At 35.6% G+C, this 24,115-nt stretch overlaps 1 protein-coding gene across 12 annotated transcripts in view; it reads right to left on the bottom strand.

The window, feature by feature from the left end:
- Positions 1–24,115, bottom strand: part of TBC1D19 (TBC1 domain family member 19) — a 196,658-nt gene that overhangs the window by 131,122 nt on the left and 41,421 nt on the right. For 11 of the 12 annotated variants that reach the window (XR_003520789.2, XR_003520788.2, XR_003520790.2 and 8 more), the window contains 5 exons: positions 14,907–14,981; positions 13,644–13,707; positions 12,627–12,673; positions 8,431–8,541; positions 1,115–1,187 (listed from right to left, as the gene is read on the bottom strand). Coding sequence is in view for 9 of the 12 variants with exons in the window: in XM_027598894.2 (XP_027454695.1) it covers positions 1,115–1,187; positions 8,431–8,541; positions 12,627–12,673; positions 13,644–13,707; positions 14,907–14,981 (370 nt within the window). In the remaining 3 variants the exon portion in view is untranslated. Of the gene's footprint in view, positions 1–1,114; positions 1,188–8,430; positions 8,542–12,626; positions 12,674–13,643; positions 13,708–14,010; positions 14,090–14,906; positions 14,982–24,115 lie in introns of all 12 variants that reach the window. The other variant, XM_027598903.2, reaches the window with a different exon arrangement.

Below are 24,115 nucleotides of genomic sequence, written 5' to 3'. Positions count from 1 at the left end.
CTATATGCTTCCATTCATATGAAGTTCAAGAACTGGCAAAATTAATCTATACTGCTAGGAATCAGAATAGTAGTTATCTTTGACAAAGGGAATAAAGATTGAAAGAGAGTAGGAGGGGCCTTCAGTTTATTGATCTGGATGGTATTTTAATAGGTGTGTCCCATTCATAAAAATTCAATGAGCCATTCTCTTAGGATATATGTATTTTTCCTTTTTTAAAAAAAATATAATCTCTACACCCAACTTGGGGCTCAAACTCACAATCCAGAGATCAAAAGTCACACTCTCTACCAGTTGAGCCAGGCAGGCTCCCCTGTACTTTTCTATATGCATTATACATTAATAAAGTTTTAAAAATGGTAATAGTACATACCTCCTAGAGCTGCTGGGGTTAAAATGAGATAATACACAGGTAACATATAGTATGTACTCAATGATTTTATTATATTTACTATTATTACTAATAAGAAAGAGCCAACTTCCTTATTTTACAGAGAAAGAAACAAGTCCAGAAATGTAAAGTGACTTGTCCAAGTCACATAGCTAGCCAGTGGTGGAGGAAAGACTAGAACAATTCCCCTACAATATAGGCCTCCATATTTTAAGTCAATTTTTACTTCTTGTTTATTACAGCTAAATACTAACCTGGTCTTTTATGAAAAACATATTGTATTTATGCACAAAAAGAGAAAAGCTGGGGAAATGTTCTGTTTGGTTAAGATTTAAAAGACACTAATTTTATAGCCTAAGTTTATACAAGGTAGAATATATGTATACAATTAACTTGTTGATACAAACAGTAATAAAAATAGATAGTAATGGCCAGAAAATGAAAATATGAGTGCTGCCAGTGACAATTTTACCAACAAAATGACTTAAGTATGTTTAATGACTTTTCAAAATTAAAGACCTTCCAATAAAAAGACAAAATCTTGTCGAATTCTGATAATTATACAGAATTCTATCAATAATTAACAGTAATCAAGGAGAAGCAAAAAGTATGCTTAGTTTTCAGACATAAAGAAGTTACTAGATTAATTTGGAAATGACAAGAGGAGCCTTCAGCTCACTCTCATTTATCATTAGTTATCTGCTGTATGGGGGAAACACTCACCAGGAGGTACTTGTGTAGAATCATCTATACCCAGCTGTCCTGTAGTTAAGCCCAGCTCTACAAAGAATTCTTTCTGAAAAATAACACACTGAGAATTAACATACATCTCAGGCTTTGCTACACAGTATCAAAAAATCAGCCTCCTCGAAACGTAAGCTTAAATAAAAATCACAATGTAAAATGAATCTTTGCTTCATTCAAATATCTTAAAAAGAAGATGATATTATTGAGCTTTTCAAGAGTAATGTGTTAGTCAAAATTTTGCCTTTTTAAGTAATAGACTAATCAGTAAAGTAAGACGTGATAATTATACTTCTGAGCAAAGAACTAGTAACATTCAAATCTTTCCTGAAACATACACACACAGTATGTGTAGAACTCAACAATTTTACCTTCCAAATTCATTGTCTAAAATTCCCAATATGATTCTCTACCTGTTTTCTATGGTACTGTACTTCACTTTGCTTTTAATCAACTAAACACTGCAAACATCCAAAACAACTTAAATTAATTTTTAAGTAAAATTAGACTTTCAAGTGTTCTGCTAAACTAAGAACAAATTAGATTTATTTTCCAGACTTCCTCCACTTATCTAGTAATGTCTAGGGAAAGTAATCATGTTTGTCTGTTATTTTTTAAATATACAACAACCCCATATTATTCACATTATTTTTATTCCCTAAGTAATTAAATATTTCTATTAATATTTGCCTCAGTGTTTTGTTATTATTCTAATTGCTAAAACCAAACTTCCTTCTCCTTGGAGAAGGAAGATGGAATTAGTTTTAATCCTTCATAATTATATTATTATTTAAGTTAGTGATTTATTTCTGCCCCTCATAAGACAGTTATCCAGCCTAACATGCACAGTCATTTCATTTTTGTATTGATTTTAAATAACTGATGCTATACTTCAATTTTTAACTAAACTTGATTTTTATATATACTTTTAAAAAGCACTTCAATTTATGTTTCCAATTTTTAATGACTAAAGAGGAAAAGTCCCTTCATACTACAGAAGGGACCTAGATCCAATAAACATGTCAATATTAGCTTCTGTAATCACAGTGGAGAATTTTACTTATGGTAAGACATGATAAGGCACAGAAACAGAACTCTGAACATGCATTTTCTATTTCACTGCTCTGTACTATTTTTCATTCAATATCAGTAGACCTGCACCCCAATCTCAGATTTCCTTCAAAACTCACCCAACATACTAGGCCTTCTGGGATGCCTTCCTTGATATTCTGGGCTAATGGAAACAACTTTATATGCTGTATGTATTACCTTTTATAAACCTCTACAAAGCATAGAATCACATCATATTGAAATTATCTTTTTACTGTCCATCTCTCCATTAACCTGAAGCTCCTGGAAGGCAAGGACTCTGTCTTAAAAATATTTGTACCCCCAGTAGATTGTGCTAAGTGACACATAGCAGAGGGGCTCCATAAATACTGAATCACCCTGTTGAGCTCTAGTTTCCAACCTGTTGCCGCTATATGACTGAAACAGTAAATAGGAATGAGTTGACAATTTCACTTTGAAGTTAATAAATTTCAGTTTATTTAAAAAAATGTCTTTTTAACATGGATGAGTCTACATAACATTGTAAACTAGGTTTGAAAGCCATCTATTATAAGATCATTTGACTCAGTGAGCCTCACCAAGTTCAATACTCATACACACAGACCAGGGTCTCAAATAAACCATGCATCCTGGAGCCAGACACCAGGCCACATGACTCAAGGAAGGCAGGAACAACTAGCCCTAGTCACAGCAGGAAGAGAAGGACTAACCATACTCTTAGTGGGGATAGCCACAAGTTTTTTGAAAATTAGCCACAGGCTTTTGGTTCTTCAATAGTTAAGAATGAATCCACATCAGCTCCAGGTCCCCCCAGACAGACAGAAGACATACCTAGTCCCACTCACACACATGCTAAACCTTTTCATACAGTATCCTTCCCCTGCTTCTTTACCTAGCAAACTCCTTCAAACTAGTCCAAATGGCAGTAACTCTAAGAAGACTTCCCACCACTTCCAGCAGAAGAATCTGCCACTTCCTCTTCTGTATACTTTGTATAAACTACTACAAACAGGACTTCTAACATTTTTAAAAAATAACTTCTTAAAAATTAATTTTTTAAATTGATTAGATTTTTAATAGTAATGATTAACAGTTATATACTGCTTACTAAGTTTCAAGTACCATCTACATGCTTTATATTTTAGTTTCCTAGGGCTTCCATTAAAAAAAAAAAAAAAGTCCTACTAACTGGGTGGCTTTAAACAACAGAAATTTATTCTCACAGCTCTAGAGGCTAGAATCAAGGTGCTAACAAGGCCATGCTCTCCCTGAAGACTCTAGGGGAGATCTGTTCCAAGCCTTTCTCTTAGCTTCTGGTATTGCTGGCAACCTTTGGTGTTCCTTGGCTTATAGATGCCTAACTCCAATCTCTGCCTCCACTGTCTTAAGAAACTCTCCTCATCTGTCTCTCTTCTGTGTCTCTTCTCTTATAAAAACACTGGTCATATTGGATTTTGGGCCCATCCTATTTCTGCAAGATATTACCTTAACTTGATTGATCTGCAGTGACCCTATTTCCAAATGAGGTTACATTCACAAGTACTGGAGGTATGGACTTCAACATATCTTTTTGAGGGACACAATTCAACCTATAATTTACATCTTAACTTGTTGATCTATACAATACTTCTATGAGATGTTATTATCTCTCTTTTACAAATAAGAAAACTAAGGCTCAAGGTCAAGGAAACTTGCCGAAGGTCACATAGCCAGTAAGGGGCAAAGCAAAACTTTAAACCCCAATTAGGTGGCTTTAGAATCTAATCAACTAACCATCATGCTATGCTGTCAGTTTAAGAAGTCAAAACAGTTAAAAACATGTAACAAGAAAATAGCAGTTCCTTATCTTATACATTCCTCCTCCATACGCACACACACGCACACACACGTACACACAATCATAACTGGCCACTACCCAGGGACAACCACTTTCAGCTTTTTTTCTGGTATTTATCTCCATATGTCAGGTAACATATATTGCTATTTTTATCAATTTCAGATATCTATTGATTTTTTATTGTAAATAAGGATTTTAGCTCAGGTACATTCTCTTTTCCTGCACCATTCCAATATGATTATATATCAATTCTTGATTAAATCCATATTAAGAGTTTGCATTATGACTATTTAAATATTATTCACTGCTGAGCCATGTAGTATGCTATAAATGTTTCCTTTGTTGTACTATCTTTTGTATAGCTCATAATTGAATCATTTTTTCACATACACAATTTTCTCTAATCGTTTATCTCTTCCTTTACCCTTTAACAACTCTGAAAAGACCCTTCACAATATAATTTTGCATGTGGTCAAACTTTTCTTGGCAGGCATTCATCCTGGAACCCTCCACCTCCTGCTTCAATCTGGAATCCCTGTGCTCTCGTCCTACTGCACACCCTTTGCCCTGAAACTTCTTTTCACTCTCATTCTGGAAATTTTTCTTCTCTTAGGTTGGAACCCTATTTCCTGGGTTCCCCTATTTTGCTCTTTTTATGAGCTTGTTTTGGAGGTTTTGGTAACAGTTCCCCAAATAAGAGTAAATATTTTAGATCACATATATCTGAAAATGTCTACTCCAGCCTCACATCTGATTAACTGTTGGCTACATACAGAATTCTTGGCTTGAAATCATTTGGATTGTTAAAGGGATTACTTCAGAATCTTCTGGCTTCCAGTTTTGCTGCTGAGAAGTCAGATGCCACTCTAATTCCTGACACTTTATATGTATTCTATTTTCCTTCTATAAAAAGTTTTTAGAGTCTTCTTTTCAGGGGCCTTGATATTGGTCTTCTTTCATTCATGGCATTGGAAAGTGGGTGGGGACCTTTTCATACCAGAGATTCCTATATTTCAGGTCTTGGGAATTTTAAGAATTCCCTTACCACTGTTTTCTCTTTCTGGAACTCCTACTAGTCAGATGTTAGACCTTCTGGATTTATCATCTAGGTTAAAAAAAAAATCTTTTCCCTCTTATTTTTCATCTCTTTGGCTTTTTGCTTTTGTTTTGTCTTTTTTTTTTTTTTTTAAGATTTTCTTTCTTTATTTTGACAGAGAGAGAGGGAACACAAGCAGGGGGGGTGGGAGAGGGAGAAGCAGGCTTCCCGGTGAGCAGAGAGCCCAATGTGGGGCTTGATCCCAGGACCCTGGGATCATGACTCAAGCTGAAGGCAGATGCCTAATGACTGAGCCACCTAGGCGCCCCTTGTTTGTCTTCAGATAGAGATTTCCTCACCTTTGTTTTCAACTCTCCTACCATATTTTTGATTCCTAAATGTTCTTTTTCATTCTCTCATGTTTTGTGGTTTTAATGAAACTCTGTTCTTGTGTAATTCTTGTTTCATGAGTAGTGTCTTCTCTCTGAGAATATTAATGGATTAAGTCTTCTATTGGAAAGAAGTGTTTAATAGGCTAATCTCTTTGTCCATGTGAAGATGACCCCGGGTTTACCTTCTCCCAGCACTGTTGCCCTGAAAATGTTCTGGATCTCACACACACCACATATACACACATACACACAAACTGTGGCAAAGGAATGCCAGCTACATTACTAAGCAATGGACTTCACTGAAAAAATATGACCCTTGATGATAAATTACATTTGAAATAGAAAACTGTGAGTAGACTATAAAAATCTATTAGAAAACACAGGTCTTAGCTGCCTGGTGTGGTGTCTCTTGATAGGACCTGGAAGTCGTGCTCATGTGCATTACAAGAAACATTTCCTATTGTGTAGGACTTCCCTATGTTGTACCTACATAACTGTCACTTCCAATTGCATGCATTCCTTGTCGGGGCTGGGAAGTAGCACAGGATTGGCTGTAAGGACTCCCAGTGAAGATCCACGTAATAAACAGACATGCTATGTTTTCTGTCCCGTCCTATTCTATAAATCTAAGTGAACCTGATGCCAGGTTATGACCTATTGTACCCTGTGAGTGCGAATGTAACTCCAAACCTAAAACAATTATTAGTGCTCATGATAAGTGTTCATTCCCTAAATTGGTTATTTTTCTTTTTTTGGTTTTAACTTTGGTTTCTGCCTTTCAAATTGGAAGATTTCAAATATCTGGAGATCCTAGGCTGGTCAGTCATATTCAGGAATGAGGCAATCGACAGGAAGCTGTGTCTGCAAGGATAGGGCGTAGGATGCAGTAGAGGGAGCGAACTGGGCAGGCACAGTGATGGAGGTAAGGGATGAGGGTATTAGTCTCATCATTGGTCAACTTTCACTTAATTTGTTTTCAAAATAGTGTCTCATTCCTGTACTGCTCTAAATCCGAAGTCTCTGAATTTTTAGCCTCTCTGATTCTTTTTCTCTCATGAATATGTCTCTGGTCTCCCGTGGGGAAGGAGGAGTCATCTGAATATGCAAGGTGGTAGGAGTCTATAGGTCTACTCTCTCCTGATATAGACTTTCACACAGTCTCATTTTCAACCCTATTGCTCACCAAGGCCTTCTATAACATGTGGTGTCCCCAATTCTTGAGCCTTTCCAAAGTTCTATAGAGAAAATCATCTTGCTTCTTGTATCAGTTGTGTCCAGTCAGAAAATAGAAATCATGCCAGAAATGTGAACAGGGAAGAATAGAATTAGCAAATGCAAAAAGCAACTATGACTTCTAGACTGTTGAAGAAGGAACCAAGAAGGAACTAAGAACTCAGGAAAGGGTCCCCCTTGCCCTCAAGACTGAGATTCAGACTTTTTTTTTTTTTTTACAAAATTCTCACCATGGTAAGTTGTAGTTACCATCTGTTATCATACAAAGTTATTACACTATTACCGACTATATTCTCTATGCTGTACTTTTCAGTCCCGTGCCTTATTTATTTTGTAACTGGAAGTTTGTACCTCTTAATTCCCTTCACCTATTTTGCCCATCTCCCCACCACTCCCCACTCTGATACCCACTAGTTTGTTCTCTGTATTTGTGAGATTATTTCTCTTTTTTTGTTTTCTATTTTAGATTCCATGAGATTCAGTCTTTTTTTCTAAGATTTTATTTATTTATTTGAGAGAGAGAGAGAAAGCAGTGGGGAAGAGTAGAGGGAAAGGGAGAAGCAGGCTCTCCACTGAGCAGGGAGCTCAACGTGGGGCTCAATCCCAGGACCCTTGAGATCATGACCTGAGCAGAAGGCAGACACTTAACTGACTGAGCCACCCAGGTGCCCCAGATTCAGTCTTTTAAGGAGAGAGAATGGCTACCCCAGGAATGTTCATGGGGGTTAGGGGATGGGTGAAGAAACTTGTCAGAGGGCACAGTCTGGAGCTGGTTTCTCCATGCTGATAGGCTGCCTTCCGAACATAGGAACCAGGAAGGGAAGTTCCTTTTTCTTGTTATGGTCTGCAGTGCTCCTCCAAAACCTTCTACTGATAAAGCCTAACATCAAGCCAGTTAGTAAAAAAGGAATGTTTGTAAGATCTAGCTCCAGCATAATAAAGCAGAGCAAAAAAAGGTGGATATAGAGCTAAAAGATAAACCGATCATTGGCATGCCTCTCATCTGTATCTCCCATCTTCTAGAGAGAGGCATTTGCACTTGACCTTCTTTCATGTTTAAGTCATTTATCATTTTCCTACCAGTTCTCCAACTGAATACATTAACAGAGCTATAAGTTGTTTCCTAGTTTCACCAATGACAGTATTTATAGTTCTGTGCTCCTTATTGCTTTGGGGTGATTAGCAAAAGAAGGAGTGATAATTTCTTAACTCCATTAGGAATTCTCCCCACCTTTCTATAATTGCTCTATTTTAACACTAACTTCCTCACCAAAATGTGATAGTTTCCAGAGCAAAGACAATCTCTACCTCATCTTCCCTTTCCTTTTCTCCCTCAGTGCCTCATCCTGTTAAGCTTAATAAAGGTTGGTTTAATTAAATAAAATGTACATTCTTTAAAACTTTTTAATAAAATTCACAACTTGTTTCAGTGAGTTATATTGCCATAGATCACGCACCTGAATCCCAACAAGCTGTCTTATAAGTCTATGCTGTTGATTGAAATGAGAAAAAAGCAAAAGCATTTATAGGTCCATGAAAGCTCATCTTTAGTCCTACCAGCAAAGTAACTCACTGTCTATATAACATATTGACAATAAAAAAAAAACTTTCACTTAATTTATTTAATAAGCAGACAGTCCTGTTGCTTTAGATATATGCTGCACTAAAATATTTTTCTAATGGCTGTCTTCTAAAATATGTAATATTTTGAAATGCCTATACTTACCAATTCAGGGATGTCTTTTACTTTCAGAGGTACTTGGATTAAACCCAAATGAGTCCTGAAACTAAGAGAATCACCATTTTCATAATTTGGGTTGCGAAGATTAATTAACACCTTTAAAAACAAATCCAACAAAATTGGTTAGTTTCTTAATAGAATGTTTACACTTACAAAATTGGCAATAATATTCTTGGTGTATCACCACAAAATTAAAAACTATTTGGGGCTATGCATATACTTTAATTACATTCTAAAAAACTATTCAATTGTATTGAAATGTTAAAATACCATAAACATGCTTTAAATTTAATATTCCAACTGGTGATCTACCATATGAAAGTCTAAAAAGTTAAGAATTTAGTTAGAATGAAAAATCTTTTGATGGTAATAAAAAATAAAAATTGCTTGATTATAATATTTAACCAAGGAAGGTGATAGAAAAATAAAAATTGCTTGATTATAATATATGCCAGGGAAAATTTTAGAATCAACTCTAGCCCTTTTAAAAACAGCCATTGACAACATTTTTAGAGAGATAGGGGAAATAATACTGAAGGGTATTGCCTCTAAACCAAACCCACAAGGAAAAAAAAATTCAGAAGCCAAGCTAACAAGAAAAACCATTTACATACTTTTCAAAATTAATCAGATAAAAAAAGTCTTAGACATTTACATACCCTTTAATCTAGAAATCGTACTTCTATAAGTATGACTATCGAAATAATTAAGATGTTTGCAAAGACAGTGCAGAAAGAATGTCAATGAAGTACTGTTTATAGCAGAAAAATATGAAACAACTTAAACATTCCATTAGAGGGAATTACTTAAGTAAATTATAGTTAATTTATATCATAAAATACAATGGCATTTGCCTCAATTAATATAGGTAATGTAAGTAATGACATGGAAAAATATTCACAATATATTCAGTTAAAAAATGTATAATAATGTAGTGTTTATTCCTGTGTGATGGCATTAAAAGTAATTTTTAAAAAATTTTCTTCTTATGTGTGTTTTCTTATTTTTCTAACAATTAACATACATTTTTATGTAAGAATAATTATAATTTAAAAAAGATTTTTAAATTGAAACTCTTGAGGAAAAAAAAATCAAGAATCCAGTGCAATGACATAGATGGAACTAGAGAGTATGATGCTAAGTGAAATTAGTCAGTCAGAGAAAGACAAATACCATATGATCTCACTCATATGTGGAATTTAAGAAACAAAAAAATGATCATAGGGAAAAAAAGAGACAAACCAAGACACACAATCTTAACTATAGAGAACAAACTGATGGTTACCAGAGGGTAGGTGGATGGGGGATGGGTAAAATAGGTGATGGGGATTAAGGAGCACACTTGTGATGAGCATGAGACAATGTATGGAAATGTTGAATCACTATATTGCACACCTGAAACTAATATTACACTGTATATTAATTAACTGGAATTTAAATAAAAGCTTAAAAAATAAAAAACATCCAGTGAAGGAGATTATGGTAACAGAAATACTATCATATCTGAGAAAGGGATTAATGAACTGATAACTAATCACTGATAAAATGCAATGTGCTATGATGCCAAAACAGTTTCCTAAAATTGCAAACACTAAATTGAAACTAAAAATATCAATATTATTTGTTAAAAAAATAAAAATATAGCAAAGAGTCAACAGTGCTAAATGCATACTAATATAGAACAATGCAATTTTAGCCTAATTACACAAACAAGGGATTATACTATACAGGAACCTCACAAACGTAGCAGAGAAAAGAGAAAGAAACAATGAATATGTGGGTGATAAAGAGAAAACATTAGAAATGCAGGAACTATAAGGATGTAATTATAGACAATGTTTTTTAGTTAAAGAAGAATCTCAGCCTGAATAATAAAAGGATCAATGCATCAACAGTCCTGAAGGAAACAGAATGTTATGACTATTAAGGAGAAAGCATAGTTAAAGATAACCATACAAAAATTACATGAACTTTTGGCCCTTAAGTGCTAGAAAAGGGAAGAGTTTAGGAGAAATCTTTAACAAGCTATGAGAAATAACACCATCACCATAAAGGCAGTTTCTGACCAAACTAACTTCTCCTTAGAGTTAAAAGGAGATTACAGTTGGGGAGCCTGGGTGGCTCAGTCAGTTAAGTGTCTGACTCTTAATTTCAGCTCAAGTCCTGATCTGAGGGCTGTGAAATTGAAGCCCGTTTTGGGCTCTGTGCTGAGAATGGAGCCTGCTTAAGATTCTCTCTCTCCCTCTTCTTCTCCCCCTCACTTTCCCCACCCCCCAAGTTGGTCTCTCTCTATCTCTCTAAAAAAAAAAAAAAAAAAGACATACTACAGTTGACTCTTGAATAACACAGGTTTGAACTGCATGGGTCCACTCAAATACAGACTTTTTACAGTACAGTACTGTAAATGTTTTCTTTTCTTTATGATTTTCATATTTTCTTTCCTCTAGCATACTTTATTGTAAGAATACAGTATATAATACATATAACATACACAGTATGTGTTCATTGACTATTATGTTATCAGTAAGATTTCCAGTCAACAGTAGACTATCAGTAGTTAAGTTTCGGGGGAGTCAAAAGTTTTATGTGGATTTTCGACTATGCAGGGGATCAGAACCCCTGCGTCGTTCAAGCATCAACCACATGTTTTATGCAGGCAAACTAGTATCAGAGACAACAGTTCAGAAAAGAAATAAAAATAAAATGTGAAAGATTTATTCATTCTTTTACTTATTCATTCAAGACCTATTTATTGAGCAACTATGTGCTAAGTACTACTCTACCTGTTGGAGATGGAACAGTTAACTTGCAGCTGGTTTGTGGTAGCTCTATGCTTATCTCCAGGGACACCTGGATGTCTGGGAGTGACCCTTGGCCAAGATGGGATGAAATATACTAACTAGTCATTTATACTGTGCTATTTAATGTCCCCTGGAGGCAGTCCATATCAGTTTATTTAAATTGTTTCTTGAAAATGTACAGATCGTTGGTTTCACCTGATTTACCAGTGGGGATATAAAAGACCCCTGGGGAAACTTGTGTCTCAACTCCCAAGGCCAGGGTATCTCACTTGTATCTTGATAGTTCATAACCCAAAAACAAAGCATGTCCTATGCAACTAAGAAAGGGCCCTAGGAGCTATGCCTGGAAGTTTGTGTCTCTTTGTATTTGTATGTGCTTTCTTTCTCTTGCTGAAACAAAAGCCTTCTGTGGTTAAATCCTGTAAAGTCCTGTGAGTGTCTTCCATTATCTGACTCTGTAATTGTTGCAGCAGTGCACAAAACAGAAAGAGAAGCTCCTGCCCTTGCGGATCTTCCATTTAATAGGGGGAGGCAGGCAATAAGCAAAATAGAAAAAGAGAATGTTATATAGTGATAAATGCTATGAAGAAAAAAAGTAGGAAAAGGCTAACAGGAGTTCCAAGCAGGGGGTTTGGGGGAAGGCTTTGCCAAGAAGGTGACATTTAAAGCAAAGACATAAGAAATGAGGGAACATGCAGACAAGTATCTGAGGAAAAAGCACTGTGGGCAGAGAAAACAAGGAGCAAAGGCCCTCAGATGGGAGGAAGCTGAGGGAAAGCAAGGAGGCTAAAGTAGCTGGAGTAGAACAAATCAGGACAAGTTATAGGAGATGAACTCAGAGAGGTAATGGGGTATCAGATCAAACAGGATGTTTGACGCCACTGTCATGACTTTGGCTTTTAAGTAGAATGAGGTGGGGAAGTGCTGGATACCAGAGGAGTGGTTCATTTGGAATGGTACCTAAAGGGCTTCCTCTGGGAACTGCACTGAGAACAGATTCTGGGTGGGCAAGGGTAGAGTAGGAAGACCAGTTAGGAGGCTACTTCATGTCTTCCCTAGACTACTCAAACAGGGGAGGACTGAAAAAGGAAAAAATTCACTGAGCATCTATATGGGCCAGGCAACAGACTACCTGATTTACAATTACTATTTTTTAATCAAAATCTTCCTAATTGATTTTCTTGCCTCTAATCTCTCCATATTCCAATGTATTTTCCAAGAGCTATTTCCAAACACAAATCTGATCATGTCATTCTACTGCTTCAGTGACTCTAGGGCTTTATACATGTGATTCCTCTGCCTGGAGATATTCTTATATCATCATTTCTTCCACATTTTTTTCCCTCATTAATATACCTATATTGATCCAATATAACCTACCTCCAGAAAATCCTTCGGTGCATAAACAGGTCTGAAAAGGCTTAAATCTGGAATTAATAAAATAGTTTAGAACAAAATTTCAATTAATACAACATATGAATGCTTATTAATATCAATGTTAATGACTCTTTCATACGTTACTATGCAGCTAGATTAATTCAAACTTGCAGAGTATTGATAATTTGTCACTCATTGTCTTAGGCACAAAAATGAAAAGGCAATCACTCCCCTTAACAGCCTAAGATGACATATTCTGGAAGAAATTAAGAGACTCCCCTTCATAAATCTGTAATAGGTTTATAACTGAATTGAAAAAACAATGTCAATATAACATAAAAGCTCTATATGAGAATTCTCAAAGTACACAGAACATAAATAATACTTTCTTAGTGAATTCCTCTAGTTGTATTGAACTGTTCTCCCTTTTGAGCTTGTATAACACATTGCTCCTCTAGTACAGTACTTATTTCTTGCCCAGTCCCCACACTTATTTTTAAAGGAGTGGTGAGGGATTATGTGCATGTCTATCTATACAATTATATGCATATATTTATCACAGTAAATGAGATATAGTTGTCATTCATATGTTTATAAAATTGACTGACTCCATTTTAACCATCAAAATGAACCCAAATAAATACTTAAAAACATTAAGAAGCCTCAAAACTTTTCACCATTTAACCTATCTTTAAAGCCTGAAAAATATTTACCTTAATTATGAGCCTAAGAAATCCACTGAAAGATTTAATCTACTTTACTATAAAAATGTTTTCAAATGCTGTTTTAAAAAAGGATAATTGATTTAAATATTCTCGAAATAATGTAAAACATTGGCCAAAGTTAGGAATTTTTAAACTGCAAAGTAGAAGTTTAAGCAAAAAGGTAGAGGAGAGTAATTAGCAGGGAAGGAAAATTGCTATCTTTCCAAAAGAATTGTTAAATTTGTTATTTTGGATCCACAATTAAAAAGGCAATTTGTTTCCTACTACCACATTTTGAAAAAAGTTGTTCATATACCTGGTTCATCAGTTCCCATTTCATTCCATTTACTGAGCAGTTCTTTCTGTTCTCCAACTGGCCTCTAAAAAAGGTAATTTTAAAATTGGTTTCATTTTGTGAAGTTTAGCAATGCAGCTGAAAAATAAGAACCAATAACTTATCTAAAAGTTTGAATAAGCTACCATAAGAAAAAATAATTTCATTACATATGGTGAACTTTTTTTGGAATTACTCTTAAATTATTGTTATTTAACTACTATATCTAGTCTCAAAGGCTCAGGCAGAATGTGATACTAATGAGCCCAAGAAAAGAAGGTAAATGATCTCTACTGGCCAGTAAATTTCACAGAAAAACTGCCCCTCAGCCACATACTACATCTCTTACCCCATCCAGCAACCTCAGAAATGCATCACAAGGGGGACAGGCCAAGAGAGTATGACTGTGAGTCAGTAGCATCATCTTCCTATATGAAAGACAGTATATTACACAATACTACATACTTTGACAGTTTTCCATATAAATTTATCCGTTTTTTTACACCATCCTTCTGGTGCCTTCACTGACTTGTCCTTGGGTATTATCCAAAGTTCATCTACTATATCCTGTCCCACGACAAGGAATAAATAGCAAGTAGGGAGAATAAAGTGAAGAGAAACTTGTTTTTTTCCTACTCAGGAGCAGCCAAAAAGAATCCAGAGCATTCCTCAAGTGGCTTTTCTCTTCCTCTTTATCTCTCCCCTCTGAAAGCCCATAGTGACAGATAAATGTTGAGAATTAGATCTCATACTACTACTATTAGAACTAAATAGTTCAACAGAGAGATGACAAATCACCTTTCCATTCTCTATTTTAACCCTGAAAGATGGTACCATACTGGCTATTACAAGATGATAGTATGCCTGAACCGCATCTCTAATTCAAAAAATATGGTTATTGTGCTAATTGGCCAAAAGTAAGGAGACCAAAGATAATTAAAATTCTTAAAGTACATTTATAACACTTATAACCTTTACAGCAAAATTTCTAAATAATCTATATGTAGATTATATACTGTATTTTTATTTATTCTCAAGATATGCTTCATTAAAAAAAGCATTACAGTATATGTAATAGAAATCTATTTAGAATACACCCATGTAAGTGGCCTTTTACAGATTTTTATTTCAAAACAAACTGATATACTGGTTTAAAAAAAAAAAAGATAAATCTGCCTAACAGTTACAACTTCGTGGTACTCCTAGTATTTGATTCACAATAAAATACTTAAATGTTAAAAGTACCTTTCGTGCCAATGGGATACTCAGTTCAGTGCACATACTATTTAAACTCTTCAAAATTCTTTTTTCCCAACTTCCCTGAAATATAAAGAACAACTTATTATTGTTTCTGATTAACAATACCAAAAACAAATTTTTAAAAAATTAAAGATATTATGAGTTATATAGAAATGGTAAGGTTGGTTGAGATTGGTTAACTTCATTCATTAGTTTACTCAAATATTGATTACTGCCTACTATGTGCCAGATACTATCCTTAGTGCTGTGAATTAAGCCATGAACAGAAGGTTTCAGTCCTCATAGAACTGATGTTCTAGGGGAGGATGGCAATGAGGATAGGTAAAAAAAAAAAAAAAAAAAAAAAAATCAACAACCCATATTATAAGAAAAAATAGCAGGTAATAAAAAAGTAAATTACATTTAAGCATTTTATAAATGTTCGATACTCAGAAATCCCATTAATAACCTAGTAAAAATAAAACTTTACAGGAATTATTATATTGTCATTTTTCCAACCAAGACATTTCAGTCCTAAATACTTCAGCATGAATGTTCTAATAAGAACCTTCTCCTACACAATAACCACAATATCACTATCACACCTAAGAAAATTAGCAATAGTATTTCACATCATCTAATACTTAGTCCACCATCAAACTTTTCCGGTTGTCTCCAAAAGTTTTTTTTTAATCCACAATCCATTAAAAATGCATGCATTACATTACATTTGGTTGTTATGTCTCTTCTCATGTAGCTGAATCTAGAGTCTCTTTGTCCTTTTCTTTTTCATGATATTGACTTTTTTGAGGAGTCCAGGCCAGTTATCTTGCAGGATGTGTTACAATCTGGATTTGTCTTTTTTTTTTTTCTTGCAGCATTGATTACCTTCTTCTCTAACCCCTGTATCTCTTTTAAACTTGAAATAATAAGTTCTTTTCAATAGTGAGTCATAAATTGATTACGCACGTATACCATGTTTTAGTAAATTATTCTTTTTAACACCAAGCTAAAATGTCATAACATTTTTTTTTTTTTTGGTCTTTTTACTAAACATGCCTACAGGCCACTTCCAACTCACTGAAACCAAAACAAAATAATACCAAAGCTTCAAAATTTAGACCAAGAGAGGAGAAGAGAGCTATCTATAACATTATTGATAATGGACAGTTATATCCAGTCAATAGAAGTAGAATAATAATAATAATAGCTCCTTTATGTGGTTGTTATAAAGATTAAAGATGTAAAGTGCTTAGAACAGTGACATAATAATGATAATAATAATCAGTCAATAATGATAACTTTTACTATAGCTATTATTGTTCATAGCTTCCTCCTTAACACATGTATGTAAATGCATTACCCTCTTTATCTGGAATATACTCTCCATGCTCTACTCTCGTCCCCAACGTACTTATTCCTATTATCTGAATAAATCTTATTCACCTTTCAGGTCTTTACCTCTATTAAGCCTTCTCTTCCTGGTCCCTCACCCCAGGTGGTATTAGGCACCTTTGCTTATAGTCTCTAACAGCACCCACCCCTTCCTTCACCTACCATAGCACATAATCACACTTTGTCTAGCACATTATAGATACTCAATGATGGAACAGATTTCTACTCTAAGTAATGTTGCAAGCATTTTAAAAAATTTCGATACAGGGGTGCCTGGGTGGCTCAGTTGGTTAAGCGACTGCCTTCGGCTCAGGTCATGATCCTGGAGTCCTGGGATCAAGTCCCACATCGGGCTCCCTGCTCAGCGGGAAGCCTGCTTCTCCCTCTCCCACTCCCCCTGCTTGTGTTCCTGCTCTCGCTGTCTCTCTCTGTCCAATAAATAAATAAAATCTTTAAAAAAAAAAAAAAAAAAAAAATAGAGCTGTATGAAACATATAAGCCTTGGTTCACTAAATATATAGAAATAGATTTTCAGGAGTAAAGCTTCATAAATTATATGAAATACTGACAAAACTAATCCCATTTACTGGTTTATTTTCCATTCTCTCTCTCTTTTTTTTACTGTAAATATTTCTCTTAGATCCAAGACTTAAAATACATTTGAGCACCTTATTCATGATCAAACATTAGTTATAACAATAAAACCCACTTCCACCCCCAACATCCTTATCCTCAATTTATCTCAATAAATCTTACTCAACTTTCAAGTCTCAGCTTAAATATCATTTCCTCTAATAAGTCTTCTGTCACTCCCTTCCCCCACTCCAGACTGTGGGGGGAAAAAGATACAAGAAAGCTTATTTTGGAAAAGAAAAAAGTAATTTTAATTCAATAATTACTACAAAAATAAAATTTGCATAAAGATTAAAAATCCAATCCCTGGCGTGCCTGGATGGCTCAGTCAGTTAAGTGTCTGCCTCCAGCCCAGGTCATGATCCCAGGGTCCTGGGATTGAGTCCCCAGTGGGGCTCCCTGCTCAGTGGAGAGTCTTGTTTCTCTCTCTCCCATTGCCCCTCCCCCTGTTTGTGCTCACTCTTTCTCTCATTCTCTCTCTCAAATAAAAAAATAAAAATCTTTAAAAAAATTAAAAATAAGAAAAATCCAATCCTTGATTTGTATCACTTATTTTATTATATAAAGAAGCAAATTGCTATTATTGAATTATGATTCCAAATATTCTCATTTTCAGTCATGCATAAAAAGGCTCTTGAACTGATAAAAAGACAGTAATCATGGACATAAAAACAAAAAGTTACAACAGACATCAATGTGTGGCTCATAATACATACATAATACATAGATACATTTTTAAGACTGCAGTACACAATACTGTATAAAGCCTATTAAAGCCTACTAAAAACTCAAACATGAAGGCCATTCAAAATAGAATGACATCTTCTGGAATGACACTTCAAAAAGATATCCCGAAACATATTTGTTAACGTCTCCTTTAAAAAATTATTTTGGTAAAAACATCTCATTCAAGTGTTTTCTAGAAAGTACAATTTTTAAATGATTAATCATAGTTCTCCTAAATGGATAGCCCCTGCTACCAAGTATTTCAATTTACCAACCTGAAATTGAATGTAATTCAATTAGATGTAATATAGAGAGAAAATAGTTAAGGCAAAAAGTTACACAGAAAAGGAATCAGACAACAGAAGAAAGCATTCTGAAAGAAAAGAGTTTGGAAACTGCCACATAATTTACATGTATTTACACATGTTACTTTATTAATCCTGTGAGACATGTATCTTTACCTTCATTTTATGAGTGAGGAAACTAAGATTTTATTTATTTGCAAGAGAGAGAACATGAGTGGGGAAGGGGCAGGGAGAGAGGGAGAAGCAGACTCCCCACTGAACAGGGAGCCCCATGCGGGGCATGAATGAGGAAACTTTTTTTTTATTTTTTATTTTTTTTAAAGATTTTATTTATTTATTTGACAGAGAGAGACACAGCGAGAGAGGGAACACAAGCAGGGTGAGTGGGAGAGGGAGAAGCAGGCTTCCTGCTGAGCAGGGAGCCTGATGCGGGGTTTGATCCCAGGACCCTGGGATCATGACCTGAGCTGAAGGCAGACGCTTAATGACTGAGCCACCCAGGCGCCCCTAAATGAGGAAACTTTTAAAAGAAGCACATGAGAGTAGAATGAGAAAGAATATTAAGAACTGAAGCAATGTTGAACAAATCTTTATTCAATTATCATTTTTATGTGCTCCACAATTGAAGCAGGAACTTAGAAATAATCCGGAAAAGAAGAAAGCATAACTAAAAATAAGAGGAAAAGAATATTAAATTCAGAAAAATTGGGATTTTTTGTGGCTAGAAGAGGGGAACATGAGGTGTTATAGCTGAAAATTCAAATAATGAAAAGATTTTGATTCAACAAACATTTATTGAACACCTATTAAACACATGCCACTAAAGATGAATAAAACGGCATCCCTGTCTCTAAGAAACACATCACTTTTGTTGCGGGAGTGGGGAAGATAAGACAGACACACAAATAACATGAGACAGTTTCAAAAAGGTCACAAGGGCTATATCAGCCCATATGCCATACACACAGAAAGAACAAAAAAGAATAAGCAAGGAAACAGGGCGCTAGGTATGTCAAAACTTCTAGTTGTTAATAAAATACAAACCACTTTTTTTAAAGCCTAAAAATACTGAAAGAAAAGTAACTCCAGGGCGCCTGGGTGGCTCAGTTGGTTAAGCGACTGCCTTCGGCTCAGGTCATGATCCTGGAGTCCCGGGATCGAGTCCCACATCGGGCTCCCTCCTCGGCAGGGAGTCTGTTTCTCCCTCTGACCCTCTTCCCTCTCGTGCTCTCTATCTCTCATTCTCTCTCTCTCAAATAAATAAATAAAATCTTTAAAAAAAAAAAAGAAAAGTAACTCCAGTGGTTCACCATGTCTTCCTCCCCACTCCCTATTCCATATTTATGACACAATGCAAGGTCAGCAGGGCTTTTCCAAGGTACCGCTTTCAAGAACTTCAGTCAGATGATCGGAGAGGTTATTTCCATAGAAATCTTGGGTAGTCAGAAAAGTCATTTCTATTGACATCAGAAAGAGGAATAGAATTTCCTGACAGTGAGGGGAAATCCAAGATGAAGAAAGCAGTTGCTCGCAACCTGGGTTATCCTTTAGGTTCCCTCAAGAACTCTAATCTGAATTCAGGGGTACTCCTTCATTGCTTTGTTTACTTGCTGCCTCACTGACTGACATGTGTGGAACGCTTTCTCTGTGCCAAGCAGAAAACTATGACCAATGAGTAATATTATAAGGAGCAAATGACCGTTTAATAAGAGAAAGAAACTTTCCAATAAGTAGAAAGGCTTAACTGAAATGGTTCATGTGAGTGAAATCCCGAGTTCCCTGTTTCCAGAAGTATTCAAGCAAAAGGACATGAACTTGAGAGGTTGGATCCACTTCCACTCCCCAGTTTTATAGATAACTTTTCTCAGGCTCCATCTGTACAGGTGACTAAACAAGCCCAAAGTCTCAAAAATAAATGCTCAAAAAAAAAATCATAGTCCTGGCTATTATTGAAACTAAAATATCAATATATATTTAGCACACACAGAAAAAGAAGTGGAAATGGCAAATAAACTATTGAGAAATGACAGCACACTAATGCAAGATATAAAGAAAATAATGGTTTCTGCCCAAAAGACTTATGAAATAAATAAAGCCTTAAAATGCTATTTAAAAGAAAAACGAATGGCCTTTTACATTTAAAATGTTTAATAGGAAGACATTACCTTTTACCTAAACCCATATCCTCTCCAAATGAAATTATTGTTGCCTTCAAATCAGTTTCCCTAACAACTGGAATCTATGGTATTAAGTCAAAGGATTTCAAGAGTTTTTTATAAATAAGGTAATTTCTAAGCCATGAGAAGCAAAAAAATTACAAAAGAATCACAATTGTATTGAAATCTCTAATTTGGTATTACCTATTGCCTTGCTACTTTTTTATAACAACTAAAGTAAATAAGTCTTTAAAAGCCATATAATTTAGAGTGTATAGACTATAAAATTATGAAATTAAAAAATTATTTCCTTAACTCTGAAAAAAATAAAGCACAATAGTTATAACCCAGCTATCTAAAGGAGAAAGATTTTAGTAATTCTCTCACTATAAAAGTAACACATTTATTCTAGATAATTTGGAAAAAAGAACAATATGTAAAGAATAGAATAACAAATAAGTATCCATAAATTTCTATCAGCCAAAAATAACCACTGTTAGTATTTTGTTCTCTTCTTTCATTTTTCCTATGCCTGTGTGTGTACAATTGAGATACACACGGGTGTGTATACATATACACATGCATATACATATTTAATTAGAGTGGAATTATACTGTTTTATATTTTGCTTTTTCCACTTAAGATTATATTGTATACACTTTCCTATTTCATTATATTCTTTCAAAAATAATATTTTTGATGCCTGTCTTTTGGAGATAACATGCTATATATATACAAACCCTACTGTTATTCATTTAGATTCTTTTAAATTTTTTAACATTATCATGAACATAAATTTCTGCATTTCCCTGATTCTTCCCTTTAAATAAGTTTCCAGAAGTAGAATTACTAGGAAAAAGGGTGTGAATATTTTCTAAGAGAGAACATTTTCTATTTTTTGTTTATTCAATTCACCCATCATTAAAAAAAATATCCACTGAGCATCTGCCATGAGGCAGGCACTGTGCCAGATGTTTGAAGATAGAGTTGTAAAAGGAGAGAGACTGATCCTGCTTCACAGAGAGGGCAGAATCTAGATGATAATACACACAACCCAAGTACTGTGGTAGGAGGCATAGGGGGCTTCCTGTATGGAGGATTGGCGACAAAGAAAAAGTACCTGAGAATCTGAGATCTCAAGGTCAGAAACCATCGTGTAACCGGACACCTGAGAATGTGCAGAAGTTGGCCAGAATATGTGGGATTTGTGGGGAGGCAGTTCCAGGTAGAAGCATGAGCAGCAGTTCTCCTGCTGGAACAACTGAAGGAAGTCAAGTATAATTAGACAGAGAAGGCAGATGTGTGTGGAAGTGGGCAGGGGAGTGGCAAGATGAGGAGGAACAGTGTGAGGACATAAGAGATAGGACCTGACTGGTAAAAAGGAGCAAGATCATTTATAGTTTTGTAAGCAGAAATAAGTTGCAATTGTACTCTAAACGTCTGGGAAGTTTTGGGTTTTTAAAAAAAATTGTATTTACTTATTTGAGAGAGAGAGCACGCTTGCACCTGGGCTTGAGCAGGAGGAGCAGCAGAAGGGGAGGAAGGGGGAGGGAGAGAATCTCAAGCAGATTCCCCGCCAAGGGCGGAGCCCCACGTAGGGCTCCATATCGCACCATGAAATCATGAGCTGAGCCGAAACAAGAGTCCGACGCTTAACCAACTGAACCACCCAGGAACCCCCTAAAAGTCTGGGAAGTTTTAAGAAATGGAGTTACTAGGGACACCTGGGTGGCGCAGTCGGTTAAGCACCTGCCTTGGACTCAGGTCATGATCCTGGAGTCTCGGGATCGAGTCCCTCATCGGGCTCCCCGCTCAGCGGGGAGCCTGCTTCTCCCTCTGCCTGCCGCTCCCGCTTGCTTATGCTTGCTCACTCTCTCTCGCTCTTGCTCGCTCTCTGACAAATAAATAAATAAAATCTTCTTAAAAAAAAAGAAATGGAGTGACTAAACAGAAGGCAGAAAGATCAATTAGGAAGAGGATGAGAATTGAAGTCACATAAAACTAACAAAATTTTCCTTTTTATTTAGGTTACTGGATTGACAGAGAACTGAACAAATTCCACCACATGGCATACCTTGAATTGAGCATTTTGGGAGTGGATAGAGAAACAGGCTAAATATCATCTGGTAGTACAGATTCTAGAGCCAGACTGTCCAGGTGGAAATCCCAACTCTTCCACCTACTGGTTTTGTGAAACTGGACCTAAGATCCTAAGAGTAACACACCTCACAGGCTTGTCATGAACATTAAATGAGTAAATACTTGTAAAGCACTAGAATGGTACCTGGCACATAATTAGAGCGCTATGTGCTTACTAGTACTATTTCACAAGAAAATTCATATAGTTAATCACACACCATATATCAGTTTCTTCAAATACTGCTTTCTCTAAAAGGTGTAGCAAAGTAGTTCTCAAATTATTTTACATGGAAATAGGGTTTCACGGTCACGTAAGCTTGAACAACACTGGATTAAATAAAATTAAACAGTTTCTTTACTGAAGAATATCTTAGAGCCTAAAACAAATTGTGTGCAACTAAACTAAGGACTACTGAACTAAAACCCAAAGTATAAAATAAACATCCATGAGTCCACAGTGATATAATAACTGGGGGGAGGGAAGCAACTCTTCCATGCAGAAACACTCCAAATAATTTCTGTAGAGACTCCCACCTCAAGGAGGGGGAGCATAACTCTCTCACCTTACATGTGAACCATAAACAGTGACTTCCTTCCAAAGATAACAGTATATACAAGGGGGTGGGGGGCAAAGAGTGACTTTGCAGTGGAGCAACCTCACAAATACCACCCAAGCCAGGCAAGCCAGGTCAACATCAACAGTGCCAACCATGTTGACAGTATATACCCTGACATGATGTGAGGACCATAAATGGCACTCTCTGTCTGTGGTCTTCCTCCAAGAACCAGCCCCCCCCAAGTCTAATCATGAGAAAAACATCAAATTCCAACAGAGGGATATTCTACAAAATAGACCAGTACTTCTCAAAACTGTCAAGGTCATCAAAAACAAGGAAAGTCTGAGAAACTTTCATAGCCAAGAGGAGCCTAAGGAGACATGACAACCAAATGTAATGTGGTTTCCTGGATGGGATCCTGGAACAGAAAAAGGACATTAGGTTAAAACTAAGGAAATTCAAATAAAGTATGAACTTTAGCTAATAATAACATATTAATATTGGTTCACTAACTGTAACAAATGTACCATAGTAACTTAAGATGTTAATAATAGGGGAGACTAGGTGTGCAATCTATGAGAACTCTGTAATATCTTCTTAATTCTTCAGTAAATCTAAAACCTTTATAAAAAATTAAGTCCATTAATAAATCATAAAATAAATTGTGATTCTAGCAGTGAAAGGTACAGCACAGGGAATATAGTTAATGGAACTGTAACAGCATTGTATGATGACAGATGGAAACTACACTTCTGGTGAACATAATGTATAGAGTCATCAAATCACTATGTGGTATACCCGAAACTATGCTGAACACCTGAAACCCTGAAACTAATGTAACACTGTGTGTCAACTATACTTCAATAAAAAATCAGTTCAATTAAAAACCACACATTTTTAAATAAATAAATAAACTGTGATTCACCAAGAGGAAGGCAGTGTGGGCCTCAATCTCCAAACTTATTTGTCCATGGCACCCTTTTTTGTGGAGCATCTCTCAGGGCTAGTATTTAGCAGAAAACACTCTGGAAAATGCTGATGCAGTATAAGAAACCTCTTTCCCTCATCAGTCCAGAAAACTGAACACCAATCTAGCTTGCCAAAAACTGCAGAGAGCTGATTTACATCCCAACTCTGAAGACACAATCAAGATCTAAGTGAAGTTCAAATAACTCATGCAACTTTAATAGGAAAAAAAAAATCAAAATTTTCCAGGCTCCAGTTCCAAAATATTTTCTGCCGACCTGTTTTACTTAATAAAAGGGGAAGGAAATACTAACTGGATTTTTTTTTTTTTAAAGTTC

This window comes from Zalophus californianus, chromosome 2, assembly GCF_009762305.2.
Source record: "Zalophus californianus isolate mZalCal1 chromosome 2, mZalCal1.pri.v2, whole genome shotgun sequence".
In the NCBI taxonomy this organism is placed as follows: domain Eukaryota; kingdom Metazoa; phylum Chordata; class Mammalia; order Carnivora; family Otariidae; genus Zalophus; species Zalophus californianus.
Note: the sequence above shows the minus strand (reverse complement) of the source record. Positions and strands in the feature narration are given on the sequence as shown.